The 16,248-nt window shown below is 48.4% G+C and overlaps 5 protein-coding genes across 5 annotated transcripts; 3 read left to right on the plus strand and 2 right to left on the minus strand.

Moving 5' to 3' along the window:
- Window positions 1-2,859: 2,859 nt before the first annotated feature.
- On the minus strand, window positions 2,860-4,467 carry FIESC28_01544 (uncharacterized protein; the record flags this gene model as incomplete). Its single annotated transcript, XM_031155694.1, has 2 exons — window positions 2,860-3,971; window positions 4,020-4,467. The coding sequence occupies 2 exons, from the start codon at window positions 4,465-4,467 to the stop codon at window positions 2,860-2,862; spliced, it is 1,560 nt and encodes a 519-aa protein (XP_031020172.1).
- Window positions 4,468-6,628: 2,161 nt separating this feature from the next.
- Window positions 6,629-8,233, plus strand: FIESC28_01545 (uncharacterized protein; the record flags this gene model as incomplete). Its single annotated transcript, XM_031155695.1, has 5 exons — window positions 6,629-6,825; window positions 6,874-7,145; window positions 7,194-7,979; window positions 8,031-8,112; window positions 8,164-8,233. 5 exons carry the CDS (start codon window positions 6,629-6,631, stop codon window positions 8,231-8,233), a joined length of 1,407 nt encoding a protein of 468 aa, XP_031020173.1.
- A 408-nt stretch (window positions 8,234-8,641) lies between these two features.
- On the plus strand, window positions 8,642-9,172 carry FIESC28_01546 (uncharacterized protein; the record flags this gene model as incomplete). The annotated part of the gene is made up of 1 exon (XM_031155696.1): window positions 8,642-9,172. The coding sequence occupies one exon, from the start codon at window positions 8,642-8,644 to the stop codon at window positions 9,170-9,172; it is 531 nt and encodes a 176-aa protein (XP_031020174.1).
- Window positions 9,173-12,444: 3,272 nt separating this feature from the next.
- FIESC28_01547 (uncharacterized protein) lies at window positions 12,445-14,255 on the plus strand (the record flags this gene model as incomplete). The annotated part of the gene is made up of 4 exons (XM_031155697.1): window positions 12,445-12,474; window positions 12,532-12,763; window positions 12,818-14,064; window positions 14,121-14,255. 4 exons carry the CDS (start codon window positions 12,445-12,447, stop codon window positions 14,253-14,255), a joined length of 1,644 nt encoding a protein of 547 aa, XP_031020175.1.
- Window positions 14,256-14,723: 468 nt separating this feature from the next.
- On the minus strand, window positions 14,724-16,194 carry FIESC28_01548 (uncharacterized protein; the record flags this gene model as incomplete). The annotated part of the gene is made up of 4 exons (XM_031155698.1): window positions 14,724-14,885; window positions 14,931-15,724; window positions 15,777-15,878; window positions 15,927-16,194. The coding sequence occupies 4 exons, from the start codon at window positions 16,192-16,194 to the stop codon at window positions 14,724-14,726; spliced, it is 1,326 nt and encodes a 441-aa protein (XP_031020176.1).
- Window positions 16,195-16,248: the final 54 nt, after the last annotated feature.

Raw genomic sequence — 16,248 nt, forward strand, 5'->3', positions numbered from 1 at the left:
TCTACAGGAACAGAGTAGGATGTGGTTGGACCAACGATTGCTCCACGAGATGTAAGGAACATAGAGTACTCAAACGCCGAGTCATAACAACGCTCCGGACCTCGGAGCTGCATAAGTCGAGCAGCTCCGCCAGCATGACGAATCCAGGCGTAGTTCACGTTGACAAAGGTCTGTCGAGTTCAGTATTTTAGAGAGACTTCAAAAGCAATAATTGTTTAAGAATAAAAACATACCTCATAATGACCCAGAAGGATGGTAGCACACAGCACATTCGACGCGAGTTGTTGCTTGGGATCACCTAGAGCCAAAGCAAGATTTTTGACGGCACAAGCATATGATATCTGGGCGTTTCTTAATGCCGAAACGTCCCCTAATACGCGTGCGAAATAAGCCCAGGCCACTGATAATGCAGCATGATCCAAGACTACACTGCTGCCCAGTCGGGGTGGCAGATGCCACAACCAGCTTCCAAGAAAGGATTTCTGGACATCAACGGACCCGAGAGGAAACATAGAAGACACAAACGAAGAAAGTAACTGGTCTCTTTGGGCCTTCATTCCGCTGGGCTGCTTAAGCGTTTGTAGTTCGAGCTGGTCAACAGTACCTTGTCTTTTCTTCGCGTCCCACGGTTGAGTTTCTTTGTCGACTGTGGTCTGGTCCTTCGAGTCAGAGACTGACTTAGCCACTGCTCTGCGGCGACCATATTTTGTTGCGAGGCGTGTTTTGACTTTGCTCCCTTCATCCACGAACTTCATCGGCCGGTCGTATCCAGGACAAGTTCGGCCACCTCTTCGACACTGGGCACAGGCTGGTCGTTCTTCACCGCACTATCAATCGCTTTAGTCATCATGAAAGCCGATGGTATTGAGTAAATACCTTGACGCTTCGCTGGAGGCATAAGAGGCACCCTTTGCTTTTTGGCACACCGACCATTATTGCATATAGTTGCCGCGCCGAAATGGAAACGCGTAACTAGATTTTGCTTATCATACCACGCGATCAGGTTACTTGTAGGACGTCAAATTTTAATCGAAGTCCGGAGAAATAGACCGCCTGTTGCAGCAGATGACGGACTTTATCTTTATATCCAGTATCACGTAAGCGGCGACCTCTACTACCTAGCGAGCCCGACATTGGCCTCGGGTATTCTTTACTTTCACACGATCCGAAGGAAATTGACGAGAATTTAATATCTTGAAGTACACTTTTACAAAACTTGCGACAAATTGGTTGTCCAACCTTGGGTGCCTGGTCAAAGACATTCTTTTCAGCCCCGGCACGCTACTGAGAAACTATCGGCCCAGGCCTCCACACAGCCACCGCCAACGCTTATTCTCACCAGTTAATTTGCTGTCAATCTGGCGGAACGGCGCATCTTCAGGACTCTGGCCCAATGGCACATTTCGCGAATGACTTTTGTAAATTCGTCTTGTACCACGTTCTCTTCACACGCTGTGCAATAGCTACTCATTAGACTGGGTTAAGGTGGCATTGCTCATGTATCCCACGTTGGTATACATGAGGCTGAATACCCATTATGCAAGGAGTGTCTTGTCCTTGGATCTGTTGTATAAATATTCTCCCCTTCCCTGCCCCTTCATTAAATTCTCTCACTTCTAGTACAGAGTGAATATACCTACGAATACAACGGCTCTTTTCAATACCTCCATCCTGGACAATACACATGGACACCGCGTATTGCACGGATGTTGGTCCTGCAAACCCTGACATTGCAGGAGTTGGAGTATGTTAACAGCCTGCGTAGCCAGAAGAGTGGCGATCTAACTTCTCTACAGATGATCGTGGGCTTTGCAATTCAAGCTGGGCTTTCGATTATCTGTTCCTTTTTCTCCTTGGTGATATGGAGGAAAGCTAGAAAATCGAAAAAGCAGTCAGACCAATATAAGAAGAAGGCCACAGATAACGTTTTGATGAGATTTAACGAGTTAGCACTCTTAAGTGGTAAGCTCTCCTATATACTCAGGACTTACGATTCGGAAAACTCAAATAGCTAACTGCAATAGGACTGGGACTTTTGATTTCTGGGCTTATACAGAAGGACTCACTTTCATTGTATCATTTTCTCATTGTATCATATATTGTCAACTTCATAAGGTATCTTTTTAAGTCAACTCGGAGGACCATATCTTGAATTAACATGAGTTATAGCGCTTCTGTCTGCGTTACTACAGTTAGCATTGCTAACTCAACTCCGACCCAGGGAATAGTCAGAAAGCTATCCTTCAGTGCCTTTGTTATTCTATACGTTGTATTTTCCATTATCCTGATTACTGCGCTGGGCAGCTGGGATCAAAGCGAGCCAGGCTCCTGCGTCTACTCCACGAGTGCCCAACCTTCGAGTTATCAGCTCTATACAGGCATTTTCTGTGGAACAGAAGTTATGATAATGGTCTTTGTGTTTGGGTACCCCCAATGGATCGATAAGCGCCAAAGAGAACGTCAACCTTACAATGCGCGTCGGGATGATTTGAATGAATCAGCCTCTCCCTCCACCGTACCTTCAAATCCCTTGGGGCTGGCGGCGTGGATCGTCGCGGTCCTGCAAAGTGTTGTCTATGGTCTTGGTATTCATCTCATTATTGAACTAAGAGCACTAAACAAGGGACTCCTCTCTGGGGATTCTGAGGATACCTGGGGCTTCGGCCAAACATTTTCTGTTGTGTTGGTTGTTAGTAACATAACAACCTGTTGTCAGGAGTATGACAGTAAGTTTTTCTCCTTTCCTTCTCAATTAATAAGAGTCACTAAATTAATGATCTCAAGGTTATCGGAAGGCTGTAAGTGGTCGCTCTAGATAGTTGATATTATAAAATTAAGAAGTACCTCTACATTATCTAACTAAGAGGAAGACGAAAGTGCCCCCATTGTAACTGTTGAGCAAGGCGCATCGTAGACTGATGGCTTAACAAAGTCGATCTGTGCCTTAGTACCCTTGCCCAACTCAATCAGTGTCTTTCGCTTCGGATCAAACTTGGGCCAACCAAGCTTCGATAGACCAGATGAAGGGTTGTTACTGAAAGAGAACCATGCGTGCTGCATTGTCTTGGTAAGCTTCTTCTGATCCTCTGATGGCGCGATTCCGCTGACATCCTCAGATGCACCAAAGATCATGTGAAGGTCCACGCCGTGGTAAGCGCCGCTTGTCGGGTATAGGCGTGTGTTGTTCCAGTCTGCCATGTATCGGTATGCCCATGATGGTACGCCTTGATCCTTTCGTGCCTGAGCTTGGTAGGATACAGGGCAGGTGAAAGACTCTAGAAGGAAGGACTTGACTTGAGTATCGGTAGGTGTGACTCCGTTACCGTAGGCTGGGACTCGGTAGTAACCATCTTCATCGTCATTGTGGCCGAAGAGCACAGGAACTTTAGCAAAGTCTCCAGCTTTAGTTCGGCTCACATAGTCGGAGAAGACAATCTCTCCATCAGGCTTGGGGTAGAATGGGGGGATAGAACGAAGAACGCTGGAACTCGAAGCAGGTCTAATACCTGCAGCTGCTTTTTTAATGTCCTCCCAGTCAACCTCCCGCATGCAACTCATTACATCAGTGGTCGCATCGCAGCCAACAGTAGAGACTACCGAATTCCAGTTCTTCTCTTGAACCTCGGCAGTATTGACGGGAAAGCTAAATGCATTTCCAGATGGAGCAATGAGACCATTCACGATGGGGTCCTTCCGATAAGAATAAGTCCAGTAGTCGACAGCGACGCCCCCAGAGGACTGGCCGGCTATGGTGATCTTGGAAGGGTTACCGCCAAACTTCCGAATATTATCGCGCACCCATTCGACAGCAGCTCTTTGATCGTGCAGACCGAGATTTTGCGTTTCACCAGGAGCACCGGGAAAGCCAAAGATGTTGATACGGTAGTTGACAGTAATAACCACGATATCCTCAGCATCAGCAAAGTATTTGCCAGTGTAGAAAGGGCTGTTGGTGTTTCCAATAGCAAATCCTGTATGGTTAGCCTAATCTCTGTAGTAAGACCCAGCAGTGAACTTACGGCCACCGTAGAAGAACACCAGCACTGGTTTGTTCGCCTTTGCAGAGTTGCCCGTCGCTTTCGACCAAATATTAAGAGTCAAACAATCTTCACTCTGGGGAGTTCCCGCAGCGCTGGCAAAGTAGGAAATGATCTGTTGGGCCTGGGGTGTCATATCAGGATAGTCAACCTTCTTGCTAGGCGATAATGGGCAATCAAAGCCATATTTCTCAGCCTTGAAGGGCTTCTTCGAGGTGATGCGTTGTGGAGGGGCGAATCTCAACTTGTCAACCGGGGGTTTTGCATACGGGATGCCGAGGTATTCCACGACACATGCTGAGTTGTCGGCCAGATGTCCAGTGATGGGCCCGTTGGATGTGTTGACTGTCGTGTATCGAGATGTATTGCATTTCGGAGCAGCAGAGACGAGGCTTGCCCAAAAGGCGATCGCGGATGTCAATTTTACCATTGTGTCAGAGTATTAGGCCAGGGTGAGAGAAACCGGACAACAACTGTAGTAACTAGGGCAATCATCTACCTTTATCAATCACGCTGAACCAATAACCGACAAGCGGGATAATTAGAGTCGGTCTGCCGTTGTACAAGGTTGTTCATTTTGTACCCGCAATATTCCTATTCTCGACTTCAATGGCCGTCTTCAAGGATGATTAACCAACAGCATCATGCGCCGCACCCCTGCATAAATTGACGAACAAGCGATCCTTCCCGTCTTTGGAAGCTGTCATTTCGTGTTCGCCCACTATCGCTAAGACAGGATGGTCGCTCCGAGTCGATAAGGTTGTTGGCTACCAGCTGTTGGTTATTGACGTTGATGTTGATACCGCCACTTTTCTCGGAACATTATGTACCCTGTGTTCAACAGTCTTTGCTTCCGTTTTACTTCACGGGCTAGCCTGGGTGCCTAATGGCCATGCTAATTGTAATTTACGAGTATGATTAAGTGACGGCCGATATTAATGCCTCGATACGTAGCTGTAGTCTGTAGTTTCTACTAATCAACCACATCACCCACTGTTGAACAATGTCGTAGCGACAATGGTTGATAGAGGTATGGGATACCCCACCGACGGGGTTGACAATCAAGGCTGGAAACTCTACATCACGTCTTTGGTAATGATCATTTCTGCGGGATTATTTGTCGTTGCACGGTGTTTCGCACGCTTTTCGATTCATAAGCTCGGATCAGATGACATTGCAATCGTCGCGTCTCTGGTAAGATCTTTGGCCCTGTTGTTGCGCCTTTTGACTGAGGTCCTAGATATCATCCATCCTCCTGTCGACATTCATACAATTAGCAATCCATAACGGTTATGGAATGCACAAGTACGACCTCGACAAGCCCGAACTTCGGATGGCGTTGAAGATGTTCTTCATTGCCCAGACACCATACAAAGCAACTGTCTGTCTCAACAAGGTCGCCGCGATTCTTCTGTATCTACGCCTGTTTGTTACGAGATCGTTCCGAGTTTGGGCATATATAGTGATGGGGATCGTGGTAGGATATGGTATTGGTGGCATCGGCGCGACGATATGGCAATGCGTGCCTATTGCTGGTGCTTGGAACAAGAGTATTAACGCGACTTGTATCGACTCGAACAAATTTTGGGTGGCCTACGCTACTCTAAATGTCGTGACAGATGTCATGGTACTAGCGCTACCTATAATACCTATCATACGGCTGCAGACGAATGTACGAGAGAAGATACTGCTCGGAGGCATCTTTCTTCTAGGGTCCTTGTAAGTGAAAGTCACCAAAGGATTTACCGCTGAGACTAACTAGAGGCAAGCGTGACTTTGACATCCATCCTACGAGTAACTTCGGTCTCCAACTCTCTCAAAAACAAGGAAGACATAACATACAACTTTATTGAACGCGGCATATGGACTCTGATCGAAGCCAATCTTGGCATCATCACAGCTTGTCTCCCAGTGTTGAGGCAGCCCCTAGGAAGATTGTTTCCCCGCATATTTGGCACGATGAAAGAGAGATCAGCGTATTTGGGAGGCGTGGTCAATAGCTCTAGAGGGTACAAATTGTCTAACCTCTCAACGCGCACCTCGAATCTAAATCTACGTCTTTGGCGGGGTGCTGGGTCGAAATCTAGCGAGGCCATTTCCATCACTGGGATAGAGGCTAACGTTAATGGGGAGCGGAAGAGTGATGAGGAACGCATAATTACTGGTTCGGTTGAGGGTGGTGACGTCAAGGTATATAGTCATAGGTAGTCAATTGTGAAGAAGCGTTATCGTCAGTTTAGACAAAAAGGCAATTGAGTTAGTTGATTTCTCACGGGATAGATATCAAAGTCAAATATCTCGTACACGAATGATATAAGCCGGAAGTCACAGTGACTCCAAAACCGAGACATCTGTTATCATTATGGGGTGTCGCGGGTCTTAGCACAGGTTAGTTCGGGCGGTAGGCCAAACTATATTCCCACTAGCACCAGGGGAAGAAGCCAAGTCCTTTGCGTTGCAGTAGCTGAGCTGTTGCCAAGCAGCTGAGACATGATGACGTGGAGGTAAGATAATAGTCCAGCTGTAGCTCTTATAAAGTCTTGTTTCCATCTCTCGTGCGACGTTCTCGCAACTGCGAAATTGTGATTGAAATGAAGAACCCCTACGCCTTGCCCTTGAACCCGGAGCAATATGCTCCAGCTCCAGTGCCTTCATTGACAGAATGGAAGCAGCTCTGGAATGTATGGGATCTTTTCACTACCAAGATGATCCCGCCGGAGGCATTGATGGAGCAACCGATTCCTCTACGAAATCCATTGCTGTTTTATCTTGGTCATATACCGATATTGTTAGTATTCATCGCCTCATCGTAGCCTTCCACTAATGTCATGGCTAGTGAGGATATCCACCTAACGCGAGCTACCAAAGGTAGACCTACCGATCCTGCTTATTATCACCAGATCTTTGAACGTGGTATCGATCCCGATGTTGATGACCCATCCAAGTGCCACGACCATAGCGAACTTCCAGATGTCTTCCCACAATTAGTGGATATCCTCCTTTATCGCGAGCGTGTGAAATACCGGATCACCTCGCTTTACGATACTGGGAAGGCTTACTCAGATCGTTGCATCGGACGGGCTCTCTGGATAGGGTTTGAACATGAGGGTAAGTCCTGATAATCCGACATGTGAAGCCATCCTCTAACTTGTCTAGGCCTCCATGCTGAGACATTTCTCTTCATGACAATCCAGAGCCCGAATATTCTACCTCCTCCTGGAATACCCAGACCTGACTTTGCGAGGCTCGCTAAAGAAGCTGCCTCGAAGCGGATGCAGAACCCATGGTTTCAAGTGCCCGCACAGAAATTCACTATAGGATTCCACGATCCTGAAAATGATGAGGGACCAAATAGATTCTTTGCGTGGGACAACGAGCGTGAGCCGTATGATGTGCAGGTACCACAATTCGAAGCGCAAGGTCGACCGGTGAGTAACGGCGAGTACGCAAAGTATCTTGTGGACGTCAAGTACCCACAGATCCCTGCAACATGGGGCAAGATACGCAGTGCGGGCCATGATGAAGACTTTACCACCTTCATTGCTCGTCACAGCGTCAAGACAGTCTTGGGCCCAGTTCCTTTGGCTCAAGCACTGGACTGGCCGGTGATGGCTTCTTTTGATGAGGTCGAGCGATATGCTGGGTGGGCTGGTGCTCGCTTACCAACTCTTCATGAAATACGGAGTATCCACGAGTATGTCGAACGAGAACGAAAAGCACCAGACAGCAAAGTCAACCACCAATTCCATACGAATCCTAATGCCATTTTTGTCGATTTATCTGGGACAAACTCGGGCTTTCACAATTTCCATCCTACTAGCGTTACACACAAGGATTATCTTTGCGGACTGGGCGATACTGGAGGTGCTGCTGAATGGACAAGAACTTTATTTGCGCCGCAACCTGGGTTCAAGCCTATGGATATTTATCCTGGATATAGTGGTAAGTTCTTGTCGCTGAGCTCCCGGAAGAACTGTACTAATGCCTGTCTAGCGGACTTTATGGATGAGAAGCATCTGGCTGTTGTTGGTGGAAGTTGGGCGTTGCATCCCCGCATAGCTGGTCGAAAGAGTTTGTGAGTTTTATCTTGAGGCCCGAAGTCATGAGTGAGTGCTAACCTTTACAGCTTGAACTGGTGGCAGACAAAATATCTCTGGCCTTGGGTGACTTTCCGTCTTGTGAGGGACATTGAGTAAAGCTTCACACCGCCAGAACAATTACCTCTGAGGCCGTTCGGCTACGTCCTACCGATACTCATTGCCGACAAGAGGTAATGGCGAAATATGCGGTGGATTTGTGGATGCTTTTCTAGTCGCGTGTGACATCATACGACTGCAATTGAGTTTATGCCGAAACCTAGACCAGATCGATTTTTCGGATATACAATTTATGAGATCTGATTCGATTTCGGAGCCGCTTTTAGTGGAAACTTCCCGTCCGCTCGATCCGAAGGAATGGATGATGATGTGACAACTATCACCAGAATCAAGCCACCTGCGCGATGTGATTTTCGTTTAGCTGTGTATAAAAGCTGGCCAAGAGCCGCGACGAGAGTAGAAGTCTCAATCATTCAGCATTTAATCATTTAATAACAAATAATCATAATGTCGCTGCCACGATACCAAACAAACACTCCTCTCCATCCTACTTTCAAGGATGATATCCTCAACACCCATCTAGTCTACGACTACGACGCCACAGACGCAGACGGCAACCCAGAAAAATGGCGCTATGAAATCTGGTTCTTCTCCGAAAACCGCGTCGTCTACGCCATTCACGGCGGTCCCATGGCTGGCCGCATCAACTACCAGACCGTAGCCTACCAATGCATTCGTGCAGGCGAGTTATGGCAGATCAACTGGCTGGAGGAGACTGGAACCATCGTTTCCCTGGTCTACGACATCACCAACAAGACCATTAGCGGTATGCTGGGCTTTTCCAAGGGCCATTGGGAGCATGCAGAGGATGCGCATGGTGATAAGCGCAATCCTCAGGATTTCAATAGGTGGAAGGAACTTGCTTCAATTGGAAAGCAGACTGACAGGTTCATCTTGACGGAGCAGGCGCATATTCTCGAGGTCTTCAAGGGACAGGGTGACCTGAAGCCTATCAAGGAGTCAGATCCTACATTTTGATCTTGCGGTGTAAAAAGGAACGATTTAGACGATTAGACGAGGTACACAATTAGACGGTTCCAATAGAGATTCTATTTTTATCACTTTGCTCTCCTGATGCTGCGGGAAATCCCGCAAGGTCCAGAGTCGAGACGAGACCACAAAAATGGAGCAATCTTTGATAAGAACGCGATGATACTGAGAATCTCGCTTCTTTCCTTGGCTGTATATCTTCGCCCGAAACTGATCGTGAATCTGGGGAGAACCTGGTGCTGGTCCTTCTTGGCGTATCGGCTTGGGTGAACCTTGGCAGAGAGCCCTGGTCTCTTTTGTGAGTCGATGAGCATAGTGGAGCCAAATGGAACCAGATGAGAGAAAAGACAACAATGTTCGAGCCAACCGAGAGTTCAGAGATAGGGAGGTATATGATGTAGTCGTTCTGGAATAGCATGAAGTTTGATCAGTCCTACTTCTTTAGAGTTGTTCTTTGACACAACGTTGCAGTGATCATTGCTGAGATACTGTACTAACAGATACGCTCTGATAACCGCATTGTTGTGGCTTATCTGTTAGCCGATAATTGAGCCATGCTAGTAATGATGCTCCATAAACTTTTGACCAGCATTAAGCGTTCATGAATTAAATTGTCGACGCAGTTGATAATCGCCAAATTTTTCATGAAGCCAGATCATGAATAAAAGGTAAATCATCGCTCCATAAAGACTACATTGTAATCGTATTATACTTGATCAGACGTGTGATTGGCATTGCTTCCAAGTGTCCCTGCCATTACCCTACAGCAAACCATTCTCAAGCAGTTGCGTTAAGATATTGAAACAAACTATAGCACCAACTATTGTATAGCAGAGATATATTCTTATCGTCAATTCAATACGATATCGGGAAAAAACAGACCTCGGATTGCTTTGTCCTTACCGCTGGACTCTGCCACCAAGATGATAAAATCACAACCCATGAAGAGCCATAATTTGTCAATCACTTTCATTGAGAATCTGGGCTTCTTGGCAATGCAAAGTGGCAAAGTCAGGTCAGTGAGTCGGTAAGTGCCAAGGTCTTACTATGGGGTTGATCACCGAGTTGCATGTGCATGCTTCACCAATATTATGGCGATCGCCTTGCAGAGTCTCACTTGAGCAGGACCACGTCGAGATCGACGCGGCGTGGCCGCAAACACGAGTTTAACACTGAGACAAGCTCATGCTTAGTAAATACAAGCATGGTATGGTCTCTTGTCGGGAGCTTTGGCACTTGAAGTCTCGTGCTGATCTCGCGTCGTCTCTATGCAGGGTTCTGAACACAGACATTGACTCGTTATACCCACTAGGTCACTTCTAACAAATGGACTGGATGGCATAGAGTGCTGACACGAACACCCAAGACGGTCTCGACTGACATATCAAGATGGACATGTGATGGTCGTGTTATGTATAGTGTTCAGAAGAAGAGAACAAGTTCTGACAGCGGTCAGACGTGCCGCTTTCAACGATCGAGTCTAGAGTCTTCGGAAGGGACCGAAATAAATCAAGAGTTTGCAGTGGAGGCATGGATCAACGATCATCTGGGACTGACCAGAACAGAAATTTCATGCTTGAAGGCTGACAGGACCCGCTCATCGCGTGATCCAAAATGTTAATGACAGAAAAATGCCTTCCTAAACGAGCTCAACAAGACCTGGAGAAGACCCATAGTCCACATACGTACAGAATCGGCCAAAAGAGGTAGGCCCCACGGGATATCGGCCCAGACTCTGGGCGGACATGGACAGCCGTAGTGTTGGGCTGTCAACAGTTTTCAACCCTAACCCACGACCAACATCTCCGAATTAATTACACTGACAGCTGCTAGTTTGATTGGAAGTTCTGTCCCAAGAGACGGAATCCCCTTCCTGACCGCCGGCCATGACCCGTCTTGTCCACGCCGCAACTGTTGGTCAAATGCGCTGCTGCCAAACAAGAGTCCTCAGCCGCAGGAGGATTAGCCACATTGAGTGGTGGATTCCCAAATCTCTCCAGCTTGCCAAGAGCCTCGACATATTATGTCTCAGCGGGTTTCGGCAATCACAACTTGGCGACTGTCACTGCTGTACCCCAGATGGGGAAAGAGAGGGTCGCAAGAATCCCGCTTTTTCCGCAACTTTGTTTTTTGTATGTGCAAGGGAGCTTTGGGATCTCTTGCAGTTGCAGTCTGGGGCGCGGAGATTTCGGGGTGCTGATCCGGAAGCGAGGACGCTATTCGTGGAGAATCGGGTCCGGGGATGCGGGGGAGTAAGCTTGTCTAGACCCCGACCATCTTTAATTAAGGATGGACAGTACGTACTTGATCCAAGAGACCAGAGAATGGAGAACTCAAGTCTTGGTGGATGTTATGGAGTATCATATCATGGGAAATATTATCTGAAGCTATCTCCATACTGAATGTACTCTTCAATGAGAACGATACCATTGTTGAATACTCGTAAAAGCTCTGCTTACTCTCAATCTGTCTCGGGGCACTTTCCCCTCCTGAGAGACACAGAAGGGTCTTGACCAATCGTCTTACGGTTCCCCGGCCCGTAAATCTCATTAGCACAAAGCAACCAGCTCCCCCTTACGGTCCTACCTCGTCCTTACTAGTAAAGCACACAAGGTAGCATCACATCTCGCGGCCGCGCCTAATGCAGCGCCAGCACGTTAAAATAGAGTGATCGATCGGCTGGTGCGCATGGTGAGCCGATAAAGTCTGCACTAAAAGAGATGGGCGGACCAGCAAGCCGAACAAAGAGTCAGGCAGGGCTTCATCGGGAGACTCGAATTAAGCGCCGCTGGTCGACCTGATGCTCTGTGACCAATCAGTCAAACAAAGGTTTTTGTGCTGTCCGTTCTGTCGGGCTCAGACCGAATTCTCGATTCCCCATACCTGGCCGTTTCTTGTCAGAACCGCTCGATTGGTCACTCGCATCAGCTTTCGGATGCTTGGCCGTCGATCCGTCCCGGCGAACAGCGAGGCTTTCTTTCTCACCAGCGAAGGGACTGGCCTGTTTGAGATCTCTGTGGTTGTGTCGGATGCGGAGACCGCGTTCCATCCACCATCCCATATGCAGTAGTGGCACGGAGCTTGAGACAGCTAAACCCATCACCACCCTAGAATGTCGCAGCTGTCTTGAAGTTTTTATATATATCCCAGTCCCATCTCGAATTGAAGTAGTTTTGTTTCCAGCCCAGACCATCAGCCAAGCAAAGCAACCAAACAATCAGCTCGACAGTCCACAGCTCCAGCGCTGAAACATTACCATCATGGCGGTCGACTCCATCAACGAGAAGGACGTACGTCTTTACCACCACCAAACAGCTCAATTGAGCGTCGCTAATAGTTCAACTTAGGCCAAGCATGAAGTCGTCATTGTCAAGACGGCCATTGGAGATGAAGCCTTCCAGCAGGCTATGATCAAGGAGCCCCCGCCCAAGATCGCCGCTCCTATCCTCATCCTCGCAAGCATGGTCGCCTTCTGCTGCTCTACTGCCAACGGCTACGACGGTTCGCTTTTCGGAACTCTCCTCTCTTCCAAAGACTTCAAGGGCTTCTTTGGTGTTGACAACAAGGGTATTGAAGCTGGTATGTCTTCCCAATCTAGTCAATTGCCCTGGTGACAATGCTGACATCTGATAGGTATCGTCACTTCCATGTATCAAATCGGTTCCGTCGTCGCTATTCCTCTTGTTGGACCCAGTATTGATACTTGGGGTCGCCGTGCCGGTATGACAATCGGAGCTTGGATCATCATCGTCGGTGTCATTATCCAACTCGCCTGCTACTCAACCTCCAGCGTTGGACAGTTCATGGCTGGTCGCTTCTTCCTCGGATTCGGTGTCTCCATCGCCGCCGCCGCCGGTCCTACCTACGTCGTCGAAGTCTCTCACCCTGCTCACCGTGGTGTCATCACCGGTCTCTACAACGTCATGTGGCCCGTCGGCGCCCTTGTTGCTAGCAGTGCTGTTCGTGGTGGCTTGAACTACGAGGGAACCAACACTTCTTGGATGATCCCTGTTGGTCTTCAGCTCATGTTCCCTTGTGTCATTGGCTTCTGCGCCATGCTTCTGCCCGAGTCTCCTCGATGGCTGTACACCCACGGAAAGCAGCAGCTTGCTAAGGAAAACCTCACCAAACTCCACGGCCACGGTAACCCCGAGAGTGAGTGGGTCAAGCTCCAGCTTCACGAGTACGAGGAGCATCTTGAGATGGACGGTAGTGACAAGAGATGGTGGGACTACCGTGCTCTCTTCGCCACCCGTGCTTCCTTCTACCGTCTCACCTGCAACTGTCTCGTCTCTCTCTTCGGTCAGTGGGCTGGTAACAGTATCGTCTCTTACTACCTCAGCGCCTTCCTCGACACTGCTGGTATCAGGGAAGGTGCCCAGCAAATCAATGTCGCCATGGGAATGAACGCTGTTCAAATCGCCTTTGCCGCTCTCGGTGCCACCTTTACTGACACTGTCGGTCGTCGTCCCATGCTCCTCGTCGTCAACGTTGTCTGTGCTTTCTGCTGGATTGGTGTTACTGTCCCTGCCTCCATTGCCAACATCACTGATCTTGACAACGAGGAACAGATTGATTCTGTTACTCCCCCGGTCAGCAAGGCTATTCTGGCCTGGGTCTACCTCTTCCAGATCTGTTACTCTGTCGGCTGGACTCCCCTCCAGGCTCTCTACCCCGTCGAGGTTCTAAGCTACGAGATGCGAGCCAAGGGTATGGCCTTCAGCTCTCTCTTCACCAACGCTGCTATGCTTGTCATGCAGTTCGGTATTCCCGTCGCTCTGAAGAACATCGCCTGGAAGACCTACATTGTCTTCTGCATCTGGTGTGTCTGCCAAGCCGGTATCCTCTACTTCCTCGTCCCCGAGACTAAGAACCGAACTGTAAGTTACTACAAATATCCTCTCAATATGGACCTTACTAATCATCGTTTCAACAGCTCGAGGAACTTGACCACATCTTCTCTTCTCCCAGCCCTGTTAAGACCTCCAAGCAGAAGAAGGTCTTTGAGGCCGATGCCAACGCCAACATTGTCCACATCGAGCCTGCGACTGCTTCTCCCTCTGCCGCTTAAGCTGTTTACGTCTTGATTTGCATTTGCATATGCTTGGATACCACGGGGACTTGAATGCCCCCTCCGAGTTATGAGAGTTGAAGTTCGGATTGGATGGTGGAGGATGTCAGCAACCTATACCAAGATTGTGTGCTCAGATGTTGGATCTTAATACTACACTCTTTGTGAATAATAATACAATCTTGAGCCTTACCTTTTGATGCGTCTCTCGCATGTGACATCTGATTATACTGCATAGACAGCTCGATACCAGTGTATGCTATCCTGCAAGCAGCCTCGCGCTTTCAACAAGCTCTGTCAGCTTGATTCTCCTAGAAGGACTGTAACGTCATATCACGAAGGGGACTGGAGAATAGGAGCACTGAAATCGATTAAGAACGTCGAAACAACTCTCAAGGTATGCTTTGACTCTTCTATAAGTTCTCATTCGCCAGAGGCTATATGCGTGAGTTTAACTATTTTTGACTATTATCTATTCCAACCACCTTCCTTCTCGAAGATTCCACCAACAGCCTCACATACCTTGAGCAAATGCCTGTCACGAAGTCTCGCCGCAACAAGCGAAACACACACTGGCATATCGGTCTTCCCTCGAAATCCAGGAATGTTCATCACAGGTACATGTAAAGCCTATAGTGATCAGCAAAGGTTTTGGGACGTGGTGAGCTCACTTACAGTCCAAGGTGATGCAAAGACCGGATCACCGGTATTACCCAGCCCCTCAGGAGCTTCATCAAGCACACTTGGTGCAAGCACGGCCGTGTACCCCTCCGCAAGCTTATCGAAACGAGGTCGCAACGCTGCGAGTCCATCATATGCCTGCAACTGGGCCTTGCGTGAAACGCTTCTTCTCTCCTCAACTCCCTTTGCCAATGTTTTGTCCATCTGTTCTTTGGCCTGAAGATACTCGGGCACGAGACTTGTTGCGCCTTCGAGTTTGACAATCAGATTGAGCCACTCCACGACTTTCTCAAAGTCAGGACCGAGATCGAGTTCTTCGACTTGGGCGCCGTGAGCTCGCAGTAACTCAACAGCTTTGTCCATCGCCTCTCTGGTTCCTTGACCAGCCATATCCCAATGAACTGGCTTACAGATAGCAAATTTAGAGCCCTTGACTTCCTTGAAGTAAGACTCCTCGTAGTCATTTAGAGCAAAGGCATCAGCGAATAGTTCGAAGTCGGCAACACTACGCGCGAAGAAGCCAATTGTATCAACGCTAGGAGAACAAAACTTCTGTCCCTCACGCGTGATTGACTGCCAGGTAGGCTTAAAGCCATAAACACCATTGAACGCAGCTGGTCGAACGATGGAGCCTTTCGTCTGTGATCCTAGTGCTATAGGGATCTGGAAATCTGCTACTGCTGCTGCTGATCCAGATGAAGAACCGCCTGGCGTGTGATTGACGCTATGAGCGTTGCGAGTAGCTGGACCAATGAAGGAGAAAGCGAACTCTGTCGTGGTCGTCTTACCTGGGAGGCTGTGTGAGCAAACTACTTGGAGATGTGAAGGGTACAAGCCTACCAAAAATGAGGCATCCTGCATGCCGAAGGGCCATTACAGAGCCGGCGTCAATTTCAGGATGATCATTCTTGTATATCTTGGACCCATGTTCAGTTGGCATGTCTACCAGAGCATTAGCAACACCCACCTACTAATCCGGTCAGTTCTTACCCTTGGTCAAGATAATGTCTTTAATCCCAACTGGCAGACCATGCAACGGTCCACGCTGTTCAAATGGAACTCTGTCGAGCGCTCTGGCCTGCTCCATCACAGCGTCGGGATTGAGGTATGCCCACGCCTTAACATCATCGTCGCGTTGCTTTATCCGCACGAGAAGTGAGGCTGCATACTGTTCAATCGTGAGCTCGCGAGAACGGAGCTTCTGTAGAGCTTCAGTGGCTGACCAAAGCCGAGGGACCGTGTCTGTTTCTTGATCCATGTTCTAAGCCTCTGGAGACGGTATGTATCGATGTCGATGAAGCTGAACTGATTG

This window comes from Fusarium coffeatum (genome assembly GCF_003316985.1).
Source record: "Fusarium coffeatum strain FIESC_28 chromosome Unknown BRIP53273_contig_39, whole genome shotgun sequence".
NCBI classification, from domain to species: domain Eukaryota; kingdom Fungi; phylum Ascomycota; class Sordariomycetes; order Hypocreales; family Nectriaceae; genus Fusarium; species Fusarium coffeatum.